The following is a 27,525-nucleotide window of genomic DNA, read 5'->3' on the forward strand; positions in this document are numbered from 1 at the left end:
GAGGTGCTCCCGTACTGATTCATATTGAGAAAAAAGTATTTCTGCCAATTCGAACAGACTGTGGTCTGTTGATGAAGAAGTAAGGATCCAATTGTAGAGGGATGCGCAGAGACCCAGTTCTGTGAGCTTGATAACCAGCTTGGAGGGGATAATGTTATTGAACGGCGAGCTGTAGTCTATAAATAACAGCCTGACTAATGCGTTTTTATTGTCCAAGTGGTCCAGTGCAGAGTGGAGAGCCAGTGAGACCACATCCTCCGTTGACCTGTTATGGCTGTATGTAAACTGTAGTGGGTTGAGGTTCTTGTTGAGGTAAGAGTTGATAAGCACCATAACCAACCTCTCAAAGCACTTCATCACCACGGACATTAGGCCACCGGTCGAGGGTCATTGGGACACCTTGGGCAAAGGGTATTATTGATGCCATCTTAAAGCAGGTTTGATCCTCGGACGTCAGTAATGAGAGGTTGAAAATGTCTCCAAAAACTCCCGCCAGTTGGTCTGCACAGATTTTGGGAACTCGACTGCGTATACCATCAGGTCCAGACGCTTTGCGAGGGTTCATTCCCCTGAAGGTTCTTCTGACGTTGGCCTCTGTGACTGTAATACCATCACGGCCCTTGGGGAATCGGGATGGCACATCAATGTTCTCCCTATCAAAGCGTGCGTAGATCACATTGAGCTTGCCAGGGAGCGATGCTTTGCTGTCGCATGATCTGCCTCCTGATTTTGTCTTTTAGGAAATGATGGCATTCAAGTCCTGCCACAGTTGCTGAACATCCGCCTCATCCTCCAGCTTAGAGCGCAAGTCCCTTTTGGCCTTTTTGATAGCTTGTCAAGGTCATATCTGGACTTCTTATACACCTCTGCGTTCGCCAGACCTGAATGCCCGGGATCCGGTCCTCAGAAGAATGCGGATTTCCTGGTTCATCCAAGGCTTCTGGTTAGGAAACACTTGGATGGTTTATGTAGGAATACAGTCCTCCACACATTTCCTTATGAAGACTGTATCGGCTGTGGCGTATTCATTTACATCCGTTGCCAATTCCTTCAACATTGCCCAGTCTACTGACTCCCAGCAGTCCCGTAGTTGCTCCTCTGTCTCTCCTGACCAGCTCTGTGCTCTCTCTCTCTCTCTATGACAGTAACACCTTGTATTGAACAAATGCAAACCACTGATAGGCCTTTTCTGAACGATGCAAGCAGAGAGACACAGTCTATGAGCAAATGGAACTGGAGGTGTTGCTCCATAAAGTGTTGACTAAATGAAGTTATGCTCCTTACAATGGTATTTAATTGAGTTGACCATGTTCATTGCTTCCATCTGGTGGTCCCATCACCGTTCCAAATCCGTGAACATCGAAACACAGGAGACTCTGCACAGTTCCCACTGCGAACTATCCCTCCAAGGAGGGAGAAAGTTAAAATTTATATTCCTTATGGCTAAGTCCTCTGTATTTGTATGAGTTCAATCAGAATAGGTTTTCTAAAAAATGCAAAAATTGTGGACTTTGTACATATCTCACGTTGGAAAACACATCGCATATCAATTGGAAAAGTCATGGTAACAATCACACACCCACAATCCCTGAATGACTATAGGAGACTCAAGGTCTAAACGAACATCACTTTACTCCTGTGTATAGATGTGGCTGGCAAAATTAGGGGCTTTTACATCAGCAACCTACAGTAGAAATGGAAGTCTTCAAATACCTGCTTAAATGCCTGAAGGACCTCTTGCCTCTGGCTAAAATGTCTAAATAAGAGGTGGAGTGCTCCCGATACTAAAGGTGGGTAGTCGTGCATTGTGAGATGAAGCAGGACCCGTAGAAATGTTCTGCCTCCATGATCATCCAGATCTAATGGGGTATTTTCATCACTACATCGAAAGAGAAAGTAGAAATAGCACATAATATTCATTTCCAAATAGAAAAATAGCATTTCTCTTGCATCCGACAAGGATATCCAAGAACATGTTATAGCCAATAAATACATATGTACAGTAATTACTGCTAGATTGAAAACAAAATGAAAGGAAATATGTAGAGGATATCAATGCAATAAATTTGTTTTTTTCCAATGTGAATCAAACAAGAAGTATTTGCCAGGTCATTGTGGAGTAATCTTCTCTCGTCTTCGATATTATACCTTGCATTAATCAGAGGCTATATACATAGAAACATAGAAAATAGGTGTAGGAATAGGCCATTCAGCCCTTCGAGACAGCACCGCCAATCAATACCTGCACTGGCAGCAGCGGCTCATCGGCAGTCCCGCTTTGTTTGTGTTTTTTGTATTGTTTATTTTAGTTTGGTTAGTCTAGTTTTTGGTTCTTAGTTTGTGTTTTGGGGGGGGAGGGGTTGAAACGGGTTTTGCAGTCTCTCCCTGCGGGGGAATACGACTTTTTTGTCATATTCCCCTTCTCTGCCTCCGCCTGCGCTGAGGCCTAAATGGAGCTGGCGACCTCGAGGCTCCGGAGGCAGAGCCCGTCAGGACTCGCCCTGAGCTCGCTCCCGTGAGGGCGGTCCGGCTCAGGGCTGGAACAGTGCTCCCGTGAGAGGTTGTCGGGGCGGCCCGGCTCGAGGGAGAAGCGACGCCCAAGTCGGGGCAGCCCGGCCAGAGGGAGAAGCGACGCCCAAGTCGGGACGGCCCGGCCAGAGGGAGGTTTCGGCTCCCATGTCGGGGCGGCCCAGCCCGAGGCTGAAGACGGTACGGTACTCATGTGAGGGTGGCTGGGATGGTGTTCTGGCGGTGGTGGCCTGAGTCCGGGGTTCGGCCGCGGGCCAGTGGCTGCGTCTGCAGGACTGGTGGGCGGCAGCTTCAACCACCCCGGGCCGCGGTGTTTGAGCCGCGGGACTGATTTGTAACATCGCCCGGGGGGTATCGCCTCAGCGCAGAGGGAGAAGAGGAGGGAAGAGACTGCAGATCTAAGACTTTTGCCTCCATCACAGTGAGGAGATGTGGGGTGGACTCACTGTGGTGGATGTTAATATGTGTTTATTGTTGTTTTTATTGTATTATATGTATGACTGCTGAAATTTCGTTCAGACTTCGGTCTGAATGACAATAAAGGCTATCTATCTATCTAATATGATCATGGCTGATCATCCAAAATCAGTACCCCGTTCCTGCTTTCTCCCCATTTCCCTTGATTCCGTTAACCATAAATATCTAACTCTAGTGCCTCAGTATATCTAAATATAGTGCCTCAATTTAATATCAAACCTACAAGATGATTCCCTCCATGCTGATGGCTTCCTCTATATTGAACAAATCCTTGGAACACGAGTGAAGACTGGACGCCAAACAACCATATTAGAGAGCACGTACACACACACACACAATCACAACTCACTATGTGTTATAAATGGATTACAACCCACTGAAAACCCACCTACATCCTTCATTTATTGTGTCTTAATGTGTTTTAAACCCTATTTTACTGTGCTGCCCGATTACATAGACCTCTTTTGGGAAGGGATACAGTTTACAACACTAAGAAAATATAGTTACCCAATGGCTTTTACCAAAACATCAAACATTAATACTTACCTTCCACCAAAGATCGCTTCAGCCTGCTCCTCAATGTGCTCAAAATCTAACGTCCCTGTAAAATAAATGGAAGAATCCAATGAGTTACTCAACCTATCCACCAGTAAATATTTTACAGACAATTCCAAGCTGGCTTACTCTAATCAAATCACACTTGTCCAAGCGATAAATACTGTAATTCACACAACAATGATCTTTTCTAAAGATGTCCCTACCATAGGGATTAAACTATCAGGTTGTAGATGATTGGCTTTTCCTTGCACTCTTTTCTGAGCAAAGTTAGAGCATTTGCAAGTCTCCAGAACTTAAGCACTATTCCCAAATCTATAGATTTTTTTAGTATGTATTGCATCTAGCAACCTAGGATATATTCCATCTAGACTGAGTGATTTATCCTCTAAATGCAGCTAGCCTTTCCAGAGCCTTCATCAGTTTTTCTCTCATTCACCATCTCGGTCACTTCTTCCTTTGCTGAGAGTTGTGCAATACCACAAGGGTAAATATGAGGTCAAATACTTTGGCCTTGTACTCTGCCTCAATGAGATAGCATTCTAGGTCCTCATCAGCCTCAACCTTTCTGCAACGACCCACTTTGTTATACATGTCGATACAAAATTATTTGAATCCTTTTTGTTCACTGCAAGTCTTAACACATACTCTTCCTTTAACCTTCTTGCACACTGTTTCATTTCCCCATCTGAACTTTGTATAATTGGTCTAGTTCTCAATTATGTTATCCAGTTGGAGGTTGATTAGTTTAAAAATTGAAGCACTAACCAAGCGACTCCAAGCAAAGGAAACAGGAGAATTGCAGAGTGCAAATTTGCACATGGGCAGTAGAGTTAAACAATGTAAATTCAGGGGGAAGGTGGGGATTGAATAGTGTAAAAATAATAGTGTAAGAGGAGACATCCAGCAGCATATTGAAATAAATATAAAAGGTACAGCTTGATTGGTATTCAACAGCAGCTGAAATGAGGTTAGGACGATTTCGGGTTTAGATTAGATTAAAGATATAGAGTGGAAACAGGCCCTTCGGCCCACCGATTAGAGAAAGCCACCAAGTCCACGCCGACCAGCGATCACTCATAAACTAGTTCTATCATACACACTAGGGACAATTTACAGAAGCCAATTCACCTACAAACCTGCATGTCTTTGGAATGTGGGAGGAAACCAGAGCACCCAGAGAAAGGAGGGATAATGTTGAAGGTGATGGTCAGTGTTGGTGTGGAGAGATGATTCAAAACCCACATATGACACCAAAGCTTGTGGACAATTTGGTTTGGGTTCAGACAGTGGCCTGACAGGGAGAGGAAATTGGTGGTCGGGGAAAGTTTGATGATGGTGACAATGATGGGTTGAGCATGTGGTTTGGGGTTGTGGAAAGTTTGTACTTGTGCAGCGTGAGGTGCCAGCCTTGCAGTCTCTCAATGTAGAGACCACAGATGGTCAAGAGCAGTGGTGGGTTGTTGGAGCTGGGTTCTGGCATTGTAACTTGAGAAATGACGGTGCTTTCAGATGCTGCTGCTGTGGGTTGGCAACAATCTCAAACTTCAGAACCTCTGGCACAATGAAACAGGACATTAAGTGAACCAGCCAGTTGATACAAACCTGGAACATTACTTGTCCCATCCTGAGAAGCCGACCCTATACTCGGTGGGGAGTCGGTCGACTGATGATGTGCATTACTTTCATCAAACTCTCGTTTAAATATGGAGAGAAGGCAAGAGATTCGATAATCCAAACGAACATTCAAAATGAACTGAAACAGCAATGGTAAAGATGATGGTTTTAAGAGGTGCTCTTACTTCAAAATTAAATCACATGCAACACCTTAACAACTTCAGGATAGCCCAAGGCATTTAATAGTCGACCAAGTATTTTTGAAATGTCGAATCTAGCAACACAGTGTGACTTCACAAACAAGAGAGACAAATACCAATTAGTTTGTTTTCATAGTGTTGGTTGTGTTAAATACCATCCAGGTTATCCAGTTCCTCTCTTCAAAAGCATTGAGGTTTTTATTGAACAAGGTCATCGGAGGGGGCAGTCTTGGCCTTATCAAAAATGCATCTCCAACAGTCCAGCTCTCCATTCATGTCTATCACATTTGTCTGATCCTGTGAATGTGATTTGAACTCAACCTCCTGATGCAGAGCATAAATGTAACCCTAAATTGATATGGAGATTGAAAAATGTCTACAATATAGGGACTGTGACAGGTGGGAAAACTAGGCTTGTTATTTTGACGTGTATGAAAATTTAACAAAGAATGGTGGCATGGCACCATTGAGGAATGCTGAACAGGGTCTTTGGCCCTCTCTCAGATTTAGAACTTTTCACTTAAATGCTTTAACACAATGGACAGCAGTGTGAAGGTTTGTTTTAAATAGACTACATTTTTGTGGATGCTTTGTTAAGATTGGATAGTAAACATGAATTGGGCAGAATAATTTTGTATAACGGCAGCCCATTGTTGCAACTTCTGCTGACTTGGGGGAAAAGGCCTGGACAAAGGTGTGATTGGAGTTATGAAAGAGTGAAATACAGACATATGTGGGCTCTGAAATCAGGTTCAACATTCTTAAACCTAACTGGTGCAAAAGATTGAAAAATGCAGGCGGAAGTTTGAAAAACAAATTTTGCACAAATAACTGGCTGAAGACTGCAGCAATGGAGAAATGTTCCAACCCATTTAACAATAACTGCACTGGAGTAAAACAATTTATTATTTTCATAGCATCAAATGTGAACTCTTCTCTACCATTAATCAATAATACATTAATCTTCTTAACTATCAATTCACATACACTCATAGAAAAGGTTGCGTGGGTGCCTGTGAATCTGATGCTTCTGCGACAGAACTCTAGGATGTGATGTGATGCTGACAGCTGCTAGGTGATTTGTGTATCCTGTTTGTATGTGTACTTCGTTTTGTTAATAAATGTTGAGTGCAAAACAGATTCTGAAGCCGCCAGAAACAGCAAGATTTAAAACAAAAGGTTGGAATGCTTCATGTTTCAGCTATCAACATTATCGTGGATCATTAAAATCACAGGAAAGTGAATTTGTTGCTTTTTAAATTTTTTTAACCATTTGTAGTTTACAATTCTGCAGCAAAAAGACAACATTCAGTAACGGTATCACCTTGCTACTCCTAAAAACGCAGGGGAATTCGCAGGGGAAAACACATCACGTTATTCTCGGGTTCCGTGGAACCATGGAGCTTTAACAGAAGTTGCTCAAGATCATAGGCCACGATTCTGTCATATTATGGGCTAGGTTTTTGTGGTGAAAAAAGAAAGCAGAACCGAAAACAGCAAATGACCAGCTAAGTAAATGTGGAACAATGTAAGCAACTCCCTAAAACAAAATTCCAAAGAATAATCTTCAAGTTGTGACCTGTAATGTCAATGACATTAAAGCCTAATTATTGAAAATATTACCTGCAGTATTTCAATTGTTTTTAGTTTTGTGTCCATAACTAGAATATCTTCCTTCTCTGGCTCACCCTGTTGCTTAGTCGTTCCATCCTGTGGTGTAATGGGAGATAGAGGTAGGAAGCCACCTCCTCTCAGCACCACTTGAGTCATCAGCTCGCCGACTCCATGAATTGATCTCATGACATTACTGCCTGCAATACACACACATTCATCAGTCAGTACAACTGCAGAGTAGTTGGCACAAACAATGGAAATCAATGTTTCAGGACTTCAACAATAATGTCTTACCTCTGTTATCATCCCCTTTAACCAGCTTGCTGATTGGAAAGACAGTGGCCAAGTGGACACAGTCTAATATGGCCAGCAAGATTTTGGTTAATCTCAGGAGGTCACTAAAACAGTAGAAGCCGAAGTAGATAAGATTTCGAGCCAAATTCACAACCTGTGGAGAGGAAACAAACAGCTCATTTGTGTTCTAGTGTAAGCACCAACATAAAGAAATTGTATTAAACATTTTCATTTTTCCATTTTGCTCCTTTACACAAGAGTGGACAATGAAAACTGGAATGGAATCTTAAATGCATTGTGTGGGAGGAAACTGGAGCACCCGGGGAAAATCCCACGTGGTTATGGGGAGAACGTACAAACTCTGTACAGACAGCACCCGTAGTCAGGATCGAACCCAGGTCTCTGGTGCTGTAAGGCTGTAACCCTACCACTGCGCCACCGTGTCGCCCCCTCATACAATTCCTTAGATAAGAGCAGTACTTTGTAACATGAAGGAATCAGAAAAGTTGGAGTCTATTGCTTATCAGTAAAATAATTTCCAGGAAGTATGGGTATTCCTGATGGTTCATTGCTCCAGTGACCAGAGTTCACTCTTGAGCTCAGATGTTGTCTGGCTGGAACTCCTATTTCCTCCCACATCCCGAAGATGTGCTGGCAGTTGAGCAATCTACCGCAAATTACCCTCAGTGTAGGTGACAGAAAAAAAATCCAAAAAGATTTGGTGGGCATGCGAGAGAGACAAGTTTGCAGGAATACAGGGAAAGCGTGAATGTGAATAACGGAATTCTCTTGCTATGAACTGGCATAGACCAGGTCGGCTGAATGGCCTCCTAATCATCAGGCAAGTCAAGAAGGAAGAAATGTAGCAGTTGAAAGAACAAACTTAATGGAGCAAGAGGATGAGAAACAAGGAACAGATAAATCTAAAGAGAAGACAGAGTTGTAGGGGTCACTGGGAAAAGGGATAAACTAGAAATAGGCAACGCTTAGCACAGGTCTTTATGAGTAACCAGGCTTCCGATCATGAGATAAGAGCTGGGTTGGTCGACAGATTTCAAGGAGGCACTGAGTGGAACCATTAAACATGGCTTCAGTTTCTTCTGCAGTGAACTGGGAAAAATTGTGGTCAGCCAGACAGTAAACAGGAAAAAACGTCTGAAGAAACTCAAAACGTGACCCATCCACATCCTTCAGAGATGCTGCCTGACCCACTGAATAATTCCAGCACTTTGTGTTCTAAAAAGGATTCCAGCATCTGCAGTTCCTTGTGTCTACATATTAAATAAAACAAAATGTGTACTTCTGTTATAAATGGTTTAAATTGTTTAGTTTAGTTTAGAGATATAGCACAGAAACAGGCCCTTCGGCCACCTGAGTCCGCACCGACCAGTGACCCCTGGTCTCTGGTGCTGTAAGACAGTAGCTCTACTGCTAGCACGAGCCGTGCCGCCAACACGAGCCGTATATCACAACGTGTTATTTCAGAGGTGCTTCCTCATCATGTTACAGCCCATCTTTATAGTTGCTGCACATATAAATCAGAAGCATTGAGTGTGTTTACCTCAAATGTCAGCTTGTTCTTCTCCTTGTCTGAGAAAGGAAACCTTTGGCAGACGACATCTCTCAAATACTCCTCCACAAATTCCATGGTATGAGCAAAACGCTCTTTTATTTCATCTTTGGAAGTTCCACTGGAGTCATAACTAATTAAATAAAACAAACTGGACATGAATTCCAGAAAGTGTACACATGAAACAAATCTGCAAATTTTGTAGACTACTCAGTCTGTCATCCAACTAACCCCTCCACCTCCACCCCCCACATCAAATAGTTGGTTAAGCACTGAAAGTGACAATTTGCTATTCCATAACAGAAGACTGAACAGAACACAAGAGTCAGCCCTTCGGCCCACAATGTCTGGGTTAATCATGATGCTAAATTAATCAGCACATCTGCCAGCCTATGGTCTGTATCCCTCCATTCCCTGCCTATTCATATGTTTGTGTAAATGCCTCTCAAACGTTGCTATCATTCTTTACTTCACCAGGCAGCATGTTCCAGGAACTCAGTGCGTAAAAAAAAAAACTTGCCTCAAATCTCCTTTAAACCCCCCCCCTCTCACATTAACTTTACCCCTCTCTCTCTCTCTCTATGCCCTCTAGTGTTGGACCTTTGCACCCGATACACTCTAACTATGTCCCAGAATGTGACCATCTATTATCAATGTCTCTTCGACATAAACTGTTATTTTAAATGTGGCTACATTTAAATGTACCTCACATTAAAGTTAGTACATAAACATTATTCACTATGGAACAGCTGGGATCATGTTGATGTGCAAATTGCACACAGTGTAAACATCTACTTGTGACCAGCCTTCATCTGCAATCCCATCCGAAGAACACTGCTAGGTTGCCTCAGCCACGACCATCACACACATGTCTTAAGTGTTCGTCTGTACATGTTGAAGCCCTGCAGCTATAACTAGTGGAGAGATCAAGAGAGGCCAATATTTCCCACACTAAACCTGGGGCGCACCATTACACACCAGCCTAAACTACAGTGAAGAACCTGTCCTGTAGCCTTCTAAATGGATTAGCTGCTCACAAACAGAATAATACCAAGCCATTAACTCATCTTCCGAAATGTCAATACCCAAAGCTTTGGTCCTACAATGAAAAGGCAATAATCAATAAGCTAGAATACTCACTCATCGATAGCTATCTGGGAAGGTATTTCGGACCACAGGCGAGCATACTTCACAGGAGTCACCTGCTCTTGGGGGTCTCTGTCCACGTGCATGTGCAACATCAGGCGACAGAAAGAGGCACGCAAATCATATGGCAAGTTCTCATCTGACATGCAGCGGAGAATTAAATCCACATCCAGCTGCCCAGACACGGCATTGATGGCCAAATATTGACGGTCCAAGCACATCCGAGCGAAAAGGTTCAGCTGGTACCTAGAAAAAGAAATGTTAAGGTAAGAGCAAGAGATCGCAAGCGAACATCAGGCTTTCAGATAAGCAGAGAGATGGATTAAACATATTCAAGCAATGTCAAAAGTCACTAACATTGAACATTACATTCCACTTTCCGATAAATTTTATATTGGAAAACAATAAACCTTGACCCTTTAATAAGCATTTTAAGGAACCCTCTTGTAGTCAGTGTTGTGAAAATGGAAACATAATAGGCAATCCATAAACAGAATCCAACACACACCAATAGCCACACATGTGCTCTTTCTAAAGATTGTATTTATCTACCTAGGGTAAGGGCAAAGGAACAGCCATTAAAAACCAAGGAGAAATTTCATTATACAGAGGACTGTAAATTTTTGCAATTCTCTATCTCATAGGATTTGAGATTCAACACTTTTAAGACCTGGATTTGTGGATAATGAGGGAATCTAGGATGCTTGGATCAGGCAGGGAATTGGATGAAGCACAGGTACAACAATATTGAATGACAGAACTGGATCAAACGACTAGGGTCCTACTCCAGCTAATTCTTTTGTGATCCATATACTTTGAATATTAATGGACAAATAGTTGCCAAGACTCAAGTGAACTGCCTCTTATTTAAATTGTGCAATGGCTTCTTGTGTGTCAGACTGCAAAGATTGATTCAGGTTCCTCAGCTTAATATTACCTCCATAGCTCAGACCTTCCAGCATTTGGAAACACTCAGTGGGACCAGTGGCCTACCGTCTGTGTTCAAGGCAGTGGATTAGAAATGAACCCACCAACCTCTGAAATGTGTGAGTCTTGGAATCGAGCTGTGCAAGGCTCCAAACCCCCCCCCCCCCCCCCCCCCCCCCCCTGTCGCAATTTAACTTAATTCCAACACAGAAGGCCATCAGATCAGTGGTGGGCACCAGCAGAGAAATTCTAACCCCCCGCTTCTCTTTTCCTATATCCCTATAACTTATTGTTCTCACATGCCCACCAACTTGCCTTCCATTCTTTTTTAACTTAGGGATTATTTACAACAGCCAGTTCCACCTATTAGTCCACCTTTTGAGTGCATAAGTAGACCAGATCACCTGGCAGAAGCCAATGCTGCAACAGGGAGAATGTACAGACAGCAAGCAAGGTCAGAATTGAAGTCAGGTCCCTGGATGCCGAGAGGCAGCACTAACTACTTCCCCACTTTGCCATCCAGTGTTATCTTATTGTGCGCTATGCAGGACGATGTACCTGTAATAACTAAGAACTTCCTGGTCCTCCTTTTGGCCCTCTTTGGCATCTTGAGCTAATTCACGAATGCTTTTGCTCCGTAGCTCTTTGCCGCTGTCATTCCAAAAGAGCCACACTTCTTCATCCTCGCCAACTTCTAGCCGGCTCTCGCCACCATTCTCCACCTCAAACTCCACTCTGGAGAGAACCAGCCTGCAGCAGAGAAACAGTGGAAGCTCAACTCATTGAATAAAGGTTAATAGCACTAAACATCCTACAGATTATTCCTGCAAAAAGAAATAAAGACACGGTTTCAGTAAAGTGTCTGAACTTTGAAGCAGCATTCACAATCAAATAAGGTTTTTAGTTCCCACACCAAACTCAATACTTATTTTATTATTTTTTGTTTGCAGGGAATATTAGGCTACCATCCATCTCTTCTGAAAATATACATTGTCACATGAAAAGCTTGTGACCTAAAGGTTTTGAGTTGGTGCTGCAAATTATACACTCAGATTGTCTGTACAAAAACTGACAGCATGGTCAATAGAATTTGGAAAGTGATCTGGCCTTGTGTTTTAAGTGTGTGATTTAAGAGGAACTTCAGATTATATTTGTGCAATTCCTTAACGAGTAGACAAGATAATCAATGCAATTTTCATAAACATTGCTAAATAAGGGTGGCACAGCAGCGCTGCTAGTCGAGCTGTGGATTCACATCTCCAGCAATCCTGACCTCTGGTGCTACCTGTACGTTCTCCATGCGAGACCACCAGGTGGCTCTGATGATGGCTGCCTCGCTAACGGTCAGTCTCGTCTATTTCCTTCTTTGTTGTTGTTAGTTTGTTGTAAAATGGATGTTTTATTGTACTTTTTGTTTTGTATTATGCGGGGGGTGGTGGGGGGGGACTTTAAAAAAATCTCTTTCCTCAACGGAGATGCGACTTTTTTCCTTGTCGTATCCCCGTCCGAACTGAGGATGAACATCGTGCAGCTGGCGGTCTCTTGCTGGGGACCGACTTTGGGATCTCCAACAGCGGGAGCCTGCGAACTTCAACATCATGGAGCTCGCGGTCCCTTGGTTAGGGACCACCTTCGGGAGATCCAAGCTGCAGGAGCTTCACCGCCCCAATCGCGGGAGCTTCGATCGCCCCGACACGCGAGCTTCGATCGCAGACTGCGGAAGCTTCGATCATCCCGATTGCAGATGGTTCATCTCCCCTGACCGCGGGAGAAAAAGGAGGAAAGAAGATGACTTTATTGCCTTCCATCACAGTGAGGATGTGGAGGAGCCGCTTTGGTGGATATTTATGTCAAATTTTATGTACTTGCGTGTCCTGTTGCTTTTTTGGTATGACTGTATGGTAAATTAAATTCCTTGTATGTTGCAAAACATACTTGGCTAATAAATTACGATTATGATTGCATGGGTTTCCTCCTACATCCCAGAGATGTGCAGGTTTGGTAGATTGATTGCATCCAGTGTGCAGCAGAGTTGCATAATTTGGGGAATTAATGGGGAAATTAGAAAATTAAATGTGATTAGTGTAAAATGTAAATGTCGGCACTGACAGTGGGCTGAAGGACCCACTTCCATGCAATTCCACAATAAATCTATGAACATATACTCAAAGGGGAAATGTGACAATGGTGCCTACTGCCTAATTGTCAACCATGGTCTGAAAATGATGTAACATGGGAATGTTCCCATGTGCAAGTATACTGAAGTATTTAGCGCTGAACACTGCAGGGTAACTTGGAAGGTTGACAAATGTGGCTGTATACTCCGCCACACAAGAAAGTACATGAGTGCACATGTCTGGTTAAACGCCACCATTTCATCACTGAACTGTAGGGGGGGCTAGCTCAAGTCATCCTATCCCTATAAACTATCTGGGGTTAAGTCTACGAGATCCAAACTGAACCCAGTTTGTAAAAGACGAGTTGATGGACCAAGTTAACTTGGTTCACAACTCATTTTAGCTTTACAAGCAACTTCATGGAAATAAAACAGCCATTGATCACACTTGGGGCCTTCTGCCAATGATCACACCGTACTCAGCGTCATCCAAAGGTCTTCAATCTTGAGCTAAGAAAAATCACGATTAACATGTTGGCAACATAAGTGTCTGAGTGACCTCAGGAAGAGTGTGACTGAACCACCTCCGGTGTTCAAAGGCATCATCATGAGAAATCCCTCGGGTTACAGTCATTAATAACTAGAAACGGAACTGGGCCAGTCACCTAAACACAGTGGGCAATCTGTGCCAAGTTGTTATACTGTTCACAAACTAAAGCCTTCCCACTATCTTGTGTAAAATCAAGACAGGAATAAAACAGGTAGACGCACAGAGTCTCGTGCCCAGAGTAGAGAAATCAGGAACCAGAGGACATAGGTTTAAGGTGAGGAGGGAAACATTTAATAGGAACCTGAAGGGTGACTTTTTCCACACAGAGGGTGGAGGGTGTATGGAACGAGCTACTGGACGAGATAGTTGAGGCAGGGAATATCGCAATATTTAAGAAACATTTGGACAGGTACATAAATAGGACAGGTTTAGAGTGATATGGGCCAAATGCAGGCAGGTGGGACTAGTGTAGATGGGTCATGTTGGTCAGTGTAGGCAAGTTGGGCCAAAGAACCTGTTTCTACACTGTATGACACCATGACCTACAAAGTACTATTTAGTATGACAAATCACTATGTGGATTGAGGTAGCCACAGCTGTACTAACCAGGATACAATCAGGCAGGTTTATCAGCACTTTATTCACTAGCCTAAACATTCAGCCACTCATCAACATCACTATAGCTGCAACATGTGCAATCTACTGGACTCACTGCCCCAAGACTTCTATTGCCCCAAGCCATCACTTCATAAATACCGAGTCAGCCTACTGAACGAGATTGTGAAAGCACTTCAGCACCCGAATAGCAGGGGTTCAGGAAAACACTTCACCACCACTTCCACAAGGTCAAGCAGGGATGAGCAGCAATAAATGCTTGTCTTCTTAAGAATTTTTTACAGGATACAATCATATTCAATCACCTTCCAAACCAGTAAAGTGCACATGCAATAAAACGTTATCCGTTCAATAATAATAACCAAATTTCATGAGCAGCATATTTCTATTTTCCCTGCATGTTACATACTTTGTCTCAATGAGAATGTCACCATTAGCTGGGTTCAACACAGCTTTGCAGATGAGTTCTTGGGTAACTGGAATGGCTGTGTTGTTGGAGACACACAAGTCAGAGAGGTAATCAAGAAACCTAGAAAAGAGGAGCAGCTCAAATCAGATTTCAATGAAAATCATTATTAGAAAATACATGTTAATTGTTAAAATAAATTGACATTTGTGCAATACTTAACCCATATTAATAACCATGAGCTAAATATTTGCAGTACTTGCTTGGGACAAGAAAAGGGAGTTGACTCACAGGAAGATACAAGCTACATGAGAAGGAAGGTAAAGGCATCTGGAGAAGTGAAGTTAGTGTTTGATAGAAGTCAGGGAAAGAGGCAAATTGACGGGGAAGAAAATTGTTGGGGTGGAATAAGGTGGTTGTAGAGAAAAATAAGATTACTTTCTTAGTTCAGAAAAAAATTGAGGTTAAACAGAGAAAAAATGCATGTGACAAAAATAAAGTTAGGAAAATAATTTGTTCAATTGAGACGAGGAGGTTTGATCCCAGGAATGAGTAGGTTAACATATGATGAGCGTTTGTTGACATTGAGTCTGCACTCGCTGGAGTTTAGAAGAATGAGGGGGGACCTTATTGAAACGTACAGAATAGTGAAAGGCTTGGATAGAGTGGATGTGGAGAAGATGTTTCCACTAGTGGGAGAGTCTCGGACTAGAGGTCATAGCCTCAGAATTAAAGGACATTCCTTTAGGAAGGAGTTGAAGAGAAATAGCTTTAATCAGAGTGTGGTGAATCTGTGGAATTCTTTGCCACAGAAAGCTGCAGAGGCTGTCAGTGGATATTTTTATGGCATATATAGAATTTTGATTAGTACAGGGTAGAGGTTAGAGGGAGAAGGTAGGAGAATGGGGTTAGGAGGGACAGATAGATCAACCATGATTGAATGGCAGAGTAGACTGGATGGGCCAAATGCTCTAATTCTACTCCTATGCCTTGCGACATTCTGAGACACAGTTGAATCAGTTTTGAGAGATCAATGTTGCAGATGTATGACCTGCACTCGTATCTAACCATATTATACACAGAGAGACATCCCTCATCATGGGATGCAGACCTGGGCACCATGGGGACATAACTCAAGCTTCCCCATGTGTGAGCTCTAGGGTTAAACGGATTATAATCTACACATCTTCCTCATAGTTTTCAGAATTTCCAACACCTAGTATTTATTTTCTTTCAACTACTTTTCTAGTACTTCAGCTTTTAACACAATGACCAAGTTTTATTCGTTTTATTTCCCCCACCCCATAATGAACTCACCTCGGCTCACGGTTCTTCCTGACCAGGCTGACAAAGGTTTCGATTTCAGCTGCCGTGATGTGTTTCTCTAAGAGTTTGCGGTTGTTGTGCAGTAGGGCTGTTATAGTGTCTTCAGCCAGGACATCGTATCCAATCTGCTTCTGCATGAAGCCAAACTGTTTTGCTATGTATTCCTGGACAAGAGAGCACACGAGTAGGAATGTGGAACACTTGAACAAGGTATCTGAAAAGCTGCCTCTACATTTACTTGACCAATGGGGAGGAGCAATCAAGTTCTATGCACCCACTTAAACCCTTGACCTGTTGTATGGACATTAGAGGAGGAGACATCTTCAAAAACGAGGCTGGTTGTACTTATACTTTTTTCAGTTCATGAGATTCAATCAGAAAAACAAATTTCTCCTCGCCTTACCCTTGACGTTTCCAACATTACAAGAGTCTTCAGCATCCAAAGAGAGACACAAAAAACTGGAATAACTCAGCGAGACTGTTCGACCCGAAATATCATCTATTCCTTTTCTCCAGAGATGCTGCCTGACCCGCTGAGTTACTTCAGCTTTTTGTGTCTATCTTCGGTGTAAACCAGCATCTGCGTGTTCCTTCCTGCACACAGTGTTGAGCGTCTTCTACTTCAAAGCACCCAAGTGTAAAGATGTCCTACAAATATTGTCAAGTCAGTGAGATACTCGTTAAACCCTGCTCTCATAATCCATAATGAAGGGATACAAAATATATCACAAAGGTAGAATGCAACTGATCAGCCACTGGGGTGCTTACTAATGCAAATGTGTGAAGCTTTAAACAAGTACATCTGCAAAGAGCTGACAGGACAGCACGAGTCAGTATTTTGGGCTTGTACCTGGTTTTTACGGTAGTCTTGCTGGGAGTGTCTCAATACTCGGTAACACAGTCTGCAGATGTGGCGAAATGGAGCATGCCTCTGGTCTCCCAGCTCCTCCAACCTCAGCATGGGGCCATCGCCACTGTCTGTGAACGGGGCCTGAAGCAGCTTAAAGATCTGTGGAGTCAGGTCAGCAAGATACCAACAGTTTAAGAAAGAGCTGCAGGCGGCTGGAAAAATCGAAGGTAGTCAAAAATTCCGGAGAAACTCAGCGGGTGAGGCAACATCTATGGAGTGAAGGAATAGGTGACGTTTTGGATCGAGACTGGGTCTGAAGAAGGGTCTCGACCCAAAACTTCACCTATTTCTTCGCTCCATAGATACTGCCTCACCCGCTGAGTTTCTCCAGCATTTTTGTCTACCTAAGATACCAACAGTGATCACCAGCCGGCAAATTGTCCACCGTAACCACACATTACCTATGCTTACTGAAAAATCAATGAGATACTGCTTTAGAATCAAAACAGGTTCCAGATACTAATATAAAATAACTGCAAATGGTCAAAATCTGCATCAACAAAAATGCTGGAAACATTTTGAAGGTCAAGGTAGCATCTGTGAGAAGAGAAACGATCCCTATTTCAGCACAAGGCCTCTTTAGTTCAGAAGGATTTCAGACCAGAATCATTGACTGTTTCTCTTTCCACAAATGCTGTCTGATCTGCATTTTCCCAACATTTTCTGTTTTCATTCCAGGTAATTGTGGGATCCATGAGCATTCTAATTTAGAAGCAGATTGCTAGCCAATTCCAGGCCCCTTTTTGCTGTCACATGGAGTATGTTTCAAATAAGCAGCAAGGACACATTTAAGACACCCAACAGCGGCATGAATGGAAGAATACATTGGCATACTGGAATAACGAGAGGAAGATCACGTGGTACATGAACAGCATGGATTAGTAGGGCTGAAAGGCCTGTAATTCATGGTTCGGCCAACTGGTGCTGTATCAAGCGGAGAGGCTGCGGATCTGCTGTGGCAAATCAGCCTTCAGTCCCATCAGTCTATTTCTGCCTATTGTGAATTTCCTTCAGTTCCGTCACCCTAGGTCATTTGGCCAGTAGTACATCTAGAAGATTGTTTGTGTCTTCCTTAGGGAAGACAGATCGAAAGTACCTGTTCAACTCGTCTGCCATTTCCTTGTTCCCCATAATAAATTCACCTTTTTCTGTCTTCAAGAGACCCACATTTGTCTTTTTTTTTTTCCTCTTCACATACCTACAGAAGCTTTTACTAACCTCCTTTATATTCTTGGCTAGCATACATTCGTACCTCATCTTTTCCCCCCGTATTGCCTTTTTAGTTACCTTCTGTCGCTCTTTAAAAGTTTCCCAATCCTCTGGCTTCCCGCTCATCTTTGCCACGTTATACTTCTTCTCTTTTATTTTTATACTGTCCTTGACTTCCCTTGTCAGCCACGGTCGCCTCTTACTCAAAGTAGACGATGCTGCCCCCACGGTAGCGCAGCAGTTGTTACTGCCTTACAGCGCCAGAGATCCGTGTTCGATCCTGACTACGAGTGCTGTCTGTACTGAGTTTGTACGTTCTCCCTGTGACCGCGTGGGTTTTCGTTCGGGTGCTCCAGTATCCTCCACACTCCAAAGCCGTATAGGTTTGTAGGTTAATTGGCTTCAGTAAAGATTGTAAATTGTCCTTAGTGTGTAGGATAGTGCTAGTGTGCGGGGATGGCTGGTCGACGCAGACTCAAAGGGTCGAAGGGCCTGTTTCCATGCTGTATACTCTAAACTAAACTATATTGAATGAGCTGCCAGAGGAAGCTGTGGAGGCAAGTATAGTGACAATGAATAAAATACATTTAGACAAGATGCATGGATAGGAAGGGTTTGGAAGAATAAGGGCCGTTTGCAGACGTTAATTTATAAAACCTGATCAGAACCAAGGAATTAAGCCAAAGGACTATTTCTCTACTTTATGCCTCTCTCGCACCTGTTTTAGAATATTTTGCTCCCTCATGAGTTTCTGTCGCTCTCGGTTTGGTTTATTGATCACCACCTCGAGCACGTCTTGGCCAGAATTTGGAACATCCGCAACAAAGAACATCAAATCTTCCAGAAGCTTTGTAACAAAACTGTTGAAAATAAACAGAACAAAATAAACGGCTAGGCAGCATAATCCCAGGATTAGAAAAAAATAAATTACTTCTAATACATCAATGATTCTATTCAATGATTCCATGATACTTTATTGTATCATTGAACTACTCCCCATACTGTGGTTAATGTAAACACAATGTTTTCATGTTAACACACAATGTTTTCAAAAAATAGATGGTTCTTATATCTGACATTATTTTGGAACTCATTTTCTACACATTAGTTTTTAATTTTAAATGGAACAAAAAAAAAAATCTAGGTGCCAAAAACCTGAAATTAGAACAGAAACCCTGAAAACACTTTGCAGATCAGGCAGTGTCCACAGGGACAAAAACAAGCCAGGTCCCTTTCAACGGAGGGAGAAGATCACCTCTCCTGTTATGGGGAAGTGTCCTCCATCTGACCAGTTGACTTTGGTGCGCTCCTTTGTAATGCTGCCCAACCTGCACAGTCACTTCCAGCATTTCCTGCTCTTGCCTTCAAGTTTGATGATGTGGCAACTTTGCATAAAAACAAATCCTTGAAACTCACAAGATCTGGATGAACCATCCCGAGATCCAACTTTAAAATCCCACCACATCTGTGGAATTTATATTAAGTTGATAATGTACAATTATTCGCAATGGCTACAAAACTACCAGATTGTCCCAAAGACCAATTATCGACTTAATTTAAATTCCACAGATGTGGTGGTCGGATTTTGAAGTTGGATCTCTGGAGTGCTCATCCAGATCTTTTGAGTTTCAAGGATTTGTTTTTATGCAAAGTTAGCTATTATCAGGCAACTGAATCATCCTACCACAATCCAAGAGCAGTGCTGAACTATTATCTACCTCTTTAGTGACACCTCCAACTATCCTTGATAGGGCATTGCTGGCGTTACCTTGCACTAAACGTAATTCCCTTATCATGTATCTACACACATAAATGGCTGGATTGTAATCATGTATTGTCTTTCTGCTGACTGGATAGCACGCAACAAAAGCTTTTCACTGTACCTTGGTACACGTGACAATAAACTAAACTGAACTCCCATAAAGTCACCTTCAACTGTAACATTATGATAGAGTTTATATCTGCCAGAGTGTTTAACATATATTCAGTCTGCTCAGCCATGAAATACCATGCAATATTCTTTTGCAGATAACGCAAGTTAGGAATAATTAAAGAGTTTCAAATAAAGTTGCAGAGATTCATCTTTACAAAAATGCAACCATGAAATTGGGGGAAAAAATTATAGACATGATTTAAAATGAAAGATGGGAGAGAATTTACACATTTTTCAAGGAAAACCTGGGTGGTCAATAGCTGGTAGTGTGCTACAGGGCTGTCACCTACCGTCTTTCATTCTGTGTGATCGTACCCTTCTCGAGTTTGCCAGCAATTGAGGCTAACACTTTACTGGCATCATTGGCAAAGTCCAAGTCTCTCACTTCAGCTGGAGGAACAGGCACTATAGCAAACGCCTCTTTGTCTTCTTTTGTTGGAGATGTGCCGATCTGAAGTGGAAGCAGAAGAGGCAACTCTGTCAGTTAGCTCACAATCTAAAGACTTTACATTTAAGTTTGATTAAAACGTACCTTCAGCATAACTGGTCTCTCTTCATCTTTGTCGATGGGAATATTGGTGCTGTGAACCCACGTGTTTGTGCAGAGATGCCGGAGTCTAACGTATGAATTCCTGAAAAATAATGTTCAAATCATACGTCATTTGTCATTGATTTTGACCACTTGTTGCTACTTCAAGCATTTATATTAATGTTGTAAAATGTTCCGAGGCTCAAGATTATGGTGTAATTAAGCAGAATTTGACACCTCGGCATTCAAGTCCAAATAAAAAGGTTTCAAAAAAATATCTTGAAAAGAAGTGTAGGAGGGTGTAAGAAAGTTAAATGATGAAATTTCAGAGCTGAAATCTAACCGCCAAGTGGAATAGACAATAGGTGCAGGAGTAGGCCATTCGGCCCTTCGAGGCAGCACCACCATTCAATGTGATCATGGCTGATCATCCCCAGTCAGTACCCCGTTCCTGCCTTCCCACCATATCCCCCGACTCCATTATCTTTAAGAGCCCTATCTAGCTCTCTCTTGAAAGTATCCAGAGAACCGCCCTCCACCGCCCTCCGAGGCAGAGAATTCCACAGACTCACAACTCTCTGTGTGAAAAAGTGTTTCCTCATCTCCGTTCTAAATGGCTTACTCCTTATTCTTAAACTGTGGCCCCTGGTTCTGGACTCCCCCAACATCGGGAACATGTTTTCTGCCTCTAGCGTGTCCAAACCCTTAATAATCTTATATGTTTCAATAAGATCCCCTCTCATGCTTCTAAACTCCAGAGTGTACAAGCCCAGCCGCTCCATTCTCTCAGCATATGACAGTCCGCCATCTTGTAAACCTACGTTGCACTCCCTCAATAACAAGAATGTCCTTCCTCAAATTAGGGGACCAAAACTGCACACAATACTCCAGGTGTAGACTCACTAGAGCCCTATGCAACTGCAGAAGGACCTCCTTGCTTCTATACTCAACTCCTCTTGTTAAAGAAACTGGAGATACACAAGAGGCCAAAATTCAAGGCAAATTATATTGAATCACAGTGTTAGAATAAAACTTCTCAGGAGACCAATAGATTAGCTGACAATGATTTATTTTCCATTGTCACACTGCATATGTGTGCGTGAAGTTGACTACATGAATTTTTGTTCCTAATTGAGTGTGAACTCCTGGCATGAGAATGCAATATCTTCAAAGAACAAACTTCACTGTTATTGTGAATTTAAATCCATGTTCACAGTTTGTCCCTACTTCCCACCACATTATCATAAGATGGCGTGCAACACATTTCAGCACCGCAGGCAAAATATTATCAGCTGCTATCTTTAACCCTATGTTTTCCCTATATTAAATGCAGCTATGTTTAAATTAGCAAAACATCAAATAACCTACTCTTATATGGGCAGATATCAATTTCAACGTTTACACATGATTTATAGTCTCCTTTCAAATTCTGTGAGAGATTTTACATGTATTGGATCAGTAACCACATGTTAAGGTCTTTTATCAGACATGCCTTGTGGTGCATGACAATCTTCACTGAGATGGGAAAGGAGTTCTCCCTCTTCCACTGATTCAGTTATGCATTCATGTGTATTGTTACATAATGTACAGGTTCAGTACAGATGCTTAATACTATCTGGATTTTCCCTCGATCTGTATCCTGGCATAGACACAAAGTGCTGGAGTAACTCAGCAGAACTTAGTTCACAGCATCTCTGGAGAAAAAGGATGGGTGACGTTTTTGAAGAAGAGTCCCGACCCGAAATGTCACCCATCCTTTTTCTCCAGAGATGCTGCCTGACCTGCTGAGTTACTCTAGAACTTTGTGTCTATCGTCGCTAAAAAACAGCATCTACATATTCTGGAGCAGCAGTTTACACTCTATATATACGCAGAACACAAGTATAAGTGCTTCTGTACTGTAGCTGACCACTCTTCCACACGAGACATTAGCTCTAAAATACTAATTTAGCCACCCAGAGGTTAAAAAGGGCAGCAGGTAAATGCATGTCTCCCTTTCATTAGATCAGTGCACAAATTGTCCACCAAATTAGCAGCAAAAGGTTGTATAATCATCTTCTGTTTTTAACAGTTTTTTCAAGAATTGGGTGTCTTTTTCTATTTATGAACCTCATCAAATTGTATTTATAACTCCAACACCGCAGACAATGAGAACAATATGTCAGCAACATATTTCACCAGATGTATGTAACCTTATTGCTCTATTCACCAAGAGATAAATTTAAACCATTATAATATGCCAAAAATTAAACAGCCATTCCTTGATTACCATCTGTAAAACTGAAAATAAACTTGCCCACCACCAAGTCACCAATCAGCCATACCTTGGAACAAGCGAGTCTCCTCTTTGGAGGGTGGTTGTGTCGAGTTCAAAGATGGAGGAGATGTGGTTCCCCTCGGGTACTGACACCAGCATGTACATCACCTTCTCCTGGAAACTGCATATTCTGTTCCTCAATGCTTCCAGCTCAGAGTCATTCTGGTGAAGACATTGCACACAAAGGTTTTGAGATAATATGGTAAAGAACTGCAATGAGTATCTTAGCAATTTAAATCACGAACATTATTTACAATGCCAGCTCACCTGTTATCTTCAGCAGGCCTCTCAAAATCTATTAGCTCACAGTTAATATTGGTTCACATTGAGACCTTGCAACATTTAGCTATTAAACTTTGAGCTGTTATGTCATAGAGCACAGAAACAGCCCCTTCAGCCCAACTTGTCCATGCCGACCAAGATACTTCATCTAAGATAGTTTCATTGTCCACGGATGGCTCGTATCCCTCTGAACCTTTCCTACCCATATATCTGTCCAAATGTCCTTTAAACATTCTTATTGTACCCACCCGAACAACTTCATCTGGCAGCCAGTTTCATTTAATGTCAAATAATAAAATCATAAAAGGGGAGAATGAGGTCAAAGGAAAGAAAACATTTCGGATAGTGGTCATGGGGGTTGGTTGTGAAGAAAAACCCAAGCACGTGAATGAGTCTGTTGGAGGTGCATGATTCATGGCTGCTCTTGGGGCATTCTGATAGCAGAGGAATGTTGGAGTGCCTTTATGAAATCTGTTATGGGTTAATTAGTGGAAACAAACAGAGAAAAAAAATTGCATAAAAGATCACATGAATCTTTGTTTGGGGAACAGTCCAGACTAACTGTTCCCAAAGGCTGTTTTATTTGTACGCTCTTTAATAAAGTATAGTCTTGATTGCCTTACCGATCCTTGTGGTGTGTTTTAAAGTTTTCTTTAACAATACCCACTTCCCCCTGTATGAAAATGTTGCCCCTTAGGCTTGCCCCCTCTCCTTACATCTATGCCCTCTAGTTCAAGATTCAAGATTCAAGAGGTTTATTGTCACGCCAGTTCCATACACAGTACAATCCTGTGTGAAAATCTTGTGCTAGAGGATTCCGTACAGTAAATTATAAAGTGAACATTAAATTATAGACCAGGGGTTCCCAACCTTTTTCATCCCATTTACACCTGGCAACTTTAATAGCACATAACAATATTATTTCACTTATTTATGAACAACTAATGATAAACAGATACCGGTATACCAGAACCAAACACAGTCAATGAGAAAAAATATGTACAATTCCAGAATCAACAAATTTACCCCCTGGGTAGGCGAATTTACCCCCTGACCTTACGAAATAAGGAGAGATTTTGGCACCACACTTGCGGAGGAACCAGAAGTTCATAAAATATTTTAAAAGGGAAAAAAAGCAATGAATCGTATATTTAGGATTGCTATCAGATTTGCAAGGCTGAGAATGATAAAAATAAAATCTGTTCTAAGACTAGGCAATGTTTTACGCATTACCAGGATTGATTAGTGAAGCCAAGTCAACTACATATTTGAACTAAATGTCATCATATAAACTAGAGAGCAGGCAATAAAATGGAAGTTGAATACCCAAATGGGAATAAGAACTGACAAAATGCTTCTTACAATCCGAGTCGTGTTTATGAATCTATCAATCTGATTCTTACGCGAGGGGATACTGTTATTTATAAATCAATCTGCAATTTGTCAATTTGTATAGTTTGGTTGGGGGGGTGGGGTTGGAGAATGGCGCTGTGGAGCAAATTGGAAAAAAGCGATAAAAAGTTCTCAAGAGTCAAGAGGCAGCAGGGAAAAGGCTACATTACCTACTGGAGAACGGTAGTTCAAGATTTGAAACAAATGGGTTTTCCGGCTAATTTTTCGCTGAAAGTGTACAGTGACTGCCCTGTGCCTAGTCATGTATTATTGCTATGAGGAATCTCCCATAGGATTTGTTTTGTAGCGTTACGAATTAATGGAGGAATTTCCAACTTATTTTTCAGGAGAATGGCCTTCTCTGCAACTACATGTACACCATCGTTCAAGGATGGAGTTCTGCAGGATGTGATCTCTGCTGATTTTTACCCCCCTTCTCCCAATCAGGATCAGATATCTTTCCCTTGCTCACTCTTTCTCTCCAATTTAAAAAAAAATTGTTCTCCTCATTTCACCCCAAGCACTTCTAACAAATCTTACGCGAGGGGAATATTGTTTCCGGCAAACTTATCAGTAAGTGCTCAGACTGCCAGTAGCAATGGTGGTCTGAAGTCAATATTTCTGAAGGCAGTTTCCCATTTGCCCAGAGTAAGCATTAAATGTTCAGCCATCTGGAAGATCTGTTGCACAGTTAAGTCAGGAGTTTCAAGATCAATGCAGTCTGTGTATTACAGTTGTCAAGTATTAACTTGGAGGGTAGCTAATGTTATCCCACTTCTTAAGAAAGGCGGGAGAGAGAAAACAGTGAATTATAGACGAGTTAGCCTGACATCGGTGGTGGGGAAGATGCTGGAGTCAATTATTAAAGATGAAATAGCCGCACATTTGGATAGCAGTAACAGGGTCGGTCCCAGTCAGCAGGGATTTACGAAGGAGAAATCATGCTTGACTAATCTGTAACTAGGAAAATGGACAAGGGAGGGCCAGTGGATGTAGTGTACCTGGACTTTCAGAAAGCATTTGATAAGGTCCCACCTAGGAGATTAGTGGTCAAAATTAGGGCACATGGTGTTGGGGGTAGAGTGCTGACATGGATAGAAAATTGGTTGGCAGACAGGAAACAAAGAGTAGGGATTAACGGGTCCCTTTCAGAATGACAGGCAGTGACTAGTGGGGTACCGCAAGGCTCCGTGCTGGGACTGCAGCTATTTATAATATACATCAATGATTTGGATTAAGGGATTCAAAGTAACATTAGCAAATTTGCAGATGACACAAAGCTGGGTGGCAATGTGAACTGTGAGGAGGATGCTATGAGAATGCAGGGTGACTTGGACAGGTTGGGGGAGTGGGCAGATGCATGGCAGATTAAGTTTAATGTGGATAAATGTGAGGTTATCCTCTTTGGTATCAAAAACAGGAAGGCAGATTACTATCTAAATGGTGTCAAGTTGGGAAAAGGGGAAGTACAACAGGATCTGGGGGTCCTTGTTCATCAGTCTATGAATAAGCATGCAGGTACAGCAGGCAGTGAAGAAAGCCAATGGCATGTTGGCCTTTATAACAAGAGGAATTGAGTATAGGAGCAAAAAGGTCCTTCTGCAGTTGTACAGGGCCCTCTTGAGACCACACCTGGAGTATTGTGTGCAGTTTTGGCCCCCTAATTTGAGGAAGGACATGCTATTGAGGGAGTGCAGCTAATTCCCGGGATGGCGGGACTGTCATATGCTGAGAGAATGGAGCGGCTGGGCTTGTATACTCTGGATGTTTAGAAGGATGAGAGGGAATCTTATTGAGACATATAAGATTGTTAAGGGTTTGGGCACGCTAGAGGCAGGAAACATGTTCCTGATGTTGGGGGAGTCCAGAACCAGGAGACACAGTTTAAGAATAAGGGGTTAGCCATTTAGAACGGAGACGATCTGTGGAATTCTCTGCCTCAGAGGGCGATGGAGGCCGGTTCTCTGGATACTTTCAAGAGAGAGCTAGATATGGCTCTTAAAGATTGCAGTCAGGGGATATGGGGAGAAGCCAGGGACGGGGTACTGATTGGGGATGATCAGCCATGATCACATTGAATGGCGGTGCAGGCTTGAAGGGCCGACTCATGCATCTGTTGTTTATGGTCTAACTTATTTCACTTAAACAAGTTTTCCAATTTAGTACAGAGCAATTACTTCAACTTTCATGCAGACAGTCATATGATAGGCATTTATTTCACTGAGATCTAGCATGAGATCCATTTGATATGCATCACGACAACAAGCAATTTCCACGAGATGAATGCAATACCTCATCAAGCCAAGAGGAATGGCCTTCTTAAGCCAAGTGGAGGGCAACAGAATGCCAACCAGGCTAATCAATGCCCAGCTTGTTCTTTGATGCAGGATCATTTTTTTTTATAATACCAAGAACATTTGTATTTAGTCAAATGACTTGTTTCATCAAGTGAAACTTGCCAGAACAAGTCTAATGATTGTTTCCACCTTGGGACACTAGGTCATGGCCCACAAATTATCCTGATAAACCACACGTGATCTGACTGAGGCACATGAACAAGAATGGAATAAAGCCAAAGAGATGATTAAATGCCTGGGCAAAGGTTGTTTAGAAGGAAAAGCATTTGAAAAGAATGGGGAGAATTTTGGGGGAAATTGAAAAGTCATTGGACATTTTGAGACATAGATTATAGACAGACGTAGATGACAAGGCATGAAAACAAAGTGTTTGGGAGCGGTTGGGATCGGGCTGGAGATGGAAGGGGTGAGATGTTTGAGGCATCAGGAAGCCACCAGCTAAGACAAACATGAGTGCAGAGTAGGGGACAAGGAGCAGGAACACTTTAATCCTTCATTTTAAATATACTTGAAATTCTTCCTTGGTTAAATATTTGTGCAAACAAGCAAAAACAAACAACTCTCAATGCTCAATAAAAATAAAGTTTGCTATCCTCAGCAAAGTGTCTCCCCCCAACCACAGTTCTACCATTTTAAGGAGTGAATGATGGTGAA

At 42.3% G+C, this 27,525-nt stretch overlaps 1 protein-coding gene across 5 annotated transcripts in view; it reads right to left on the reverse strand.

The window, feature by feature from the left end:
• The window catches only part of itpr1 (inositol 1,4,5-trisphosphate receptor type 1), a 375,823-nt gene that overhangs the window by 244,782 nt on the left and 103,516 nt on the right, over positions 1-27,525 (reverse strand). For all 5 annotated transcript variants that reach the window (XM_033036757.1, XM_033036758.1, XM_033036760.1 and 2 more), the window contains exons 12-26: positions 22,848-23,002; positions 20,527-20,626; positions 20,285-20,445; positions 18,780-18,921; positions 16,793-16,951; positions 15,934-16,106; positions 14,620-14,739; positions 11,488-11,679; positions 9,997-10,248; positions 8,848-8,989; positions 7,287-7,440; positions 7,002-7,189; positions 5,167-5,317; positions 3,553-3,607; positions 1,714-1,879 (exon numbers count right to left, since the gene is read on the reverse strand). In XM_033036757.1, coding sequence (XP_032892648.1) covers positions 1,714-1,879; positions 3,553-3,607; positions 5,167-5,317; positions 7,002-7,189; positions 7,287-7,440; positions 8,848-8,989; positions 9,997-10,248; positions 11,488-11,679; positions 14,620-14,739; positions 15,934-16,106; positions 16,793-16,951; positions 18,780-18,921; positions 20,285-20,445; positions 20,527-20,626; positions 22,848-23,002 — 2,310 coding nt within the window. The remainder of the gene's footprint in view (positions 1-1,713; positions 1,880-3,552; positions 3,608-5,166; positions 5,318-7,001; positions 7,190-7,286; positions 7,441-8,847; positions 8,990-9,996; positions 10,249-11,487; positions 11,680-14,619; positions 14,740-15,933; positions 16,107-16,792; positions 16,952-18,779; positions 18,922-20,284; positions 20,446-20,526; positions 20,627-22,847; positions 23,003-27,525) is intronic.

The sequence above is a fragment of the Amblyraja radiata genome, chromosome 18 (genome assembly GCF_010909765.2).
Source record: "Amblyraja radiata isolate CabotCenter1 chromosome 18, sAmbRad1.1.pri, whole genome shotgun sequence".
NCBI classification, from domain to species: Eukaryota; Metazoa; Chordata; class Chondrichthyes; order Rajiformes; family Rajidae; genus Amblyraja; species Amblyraja radiata.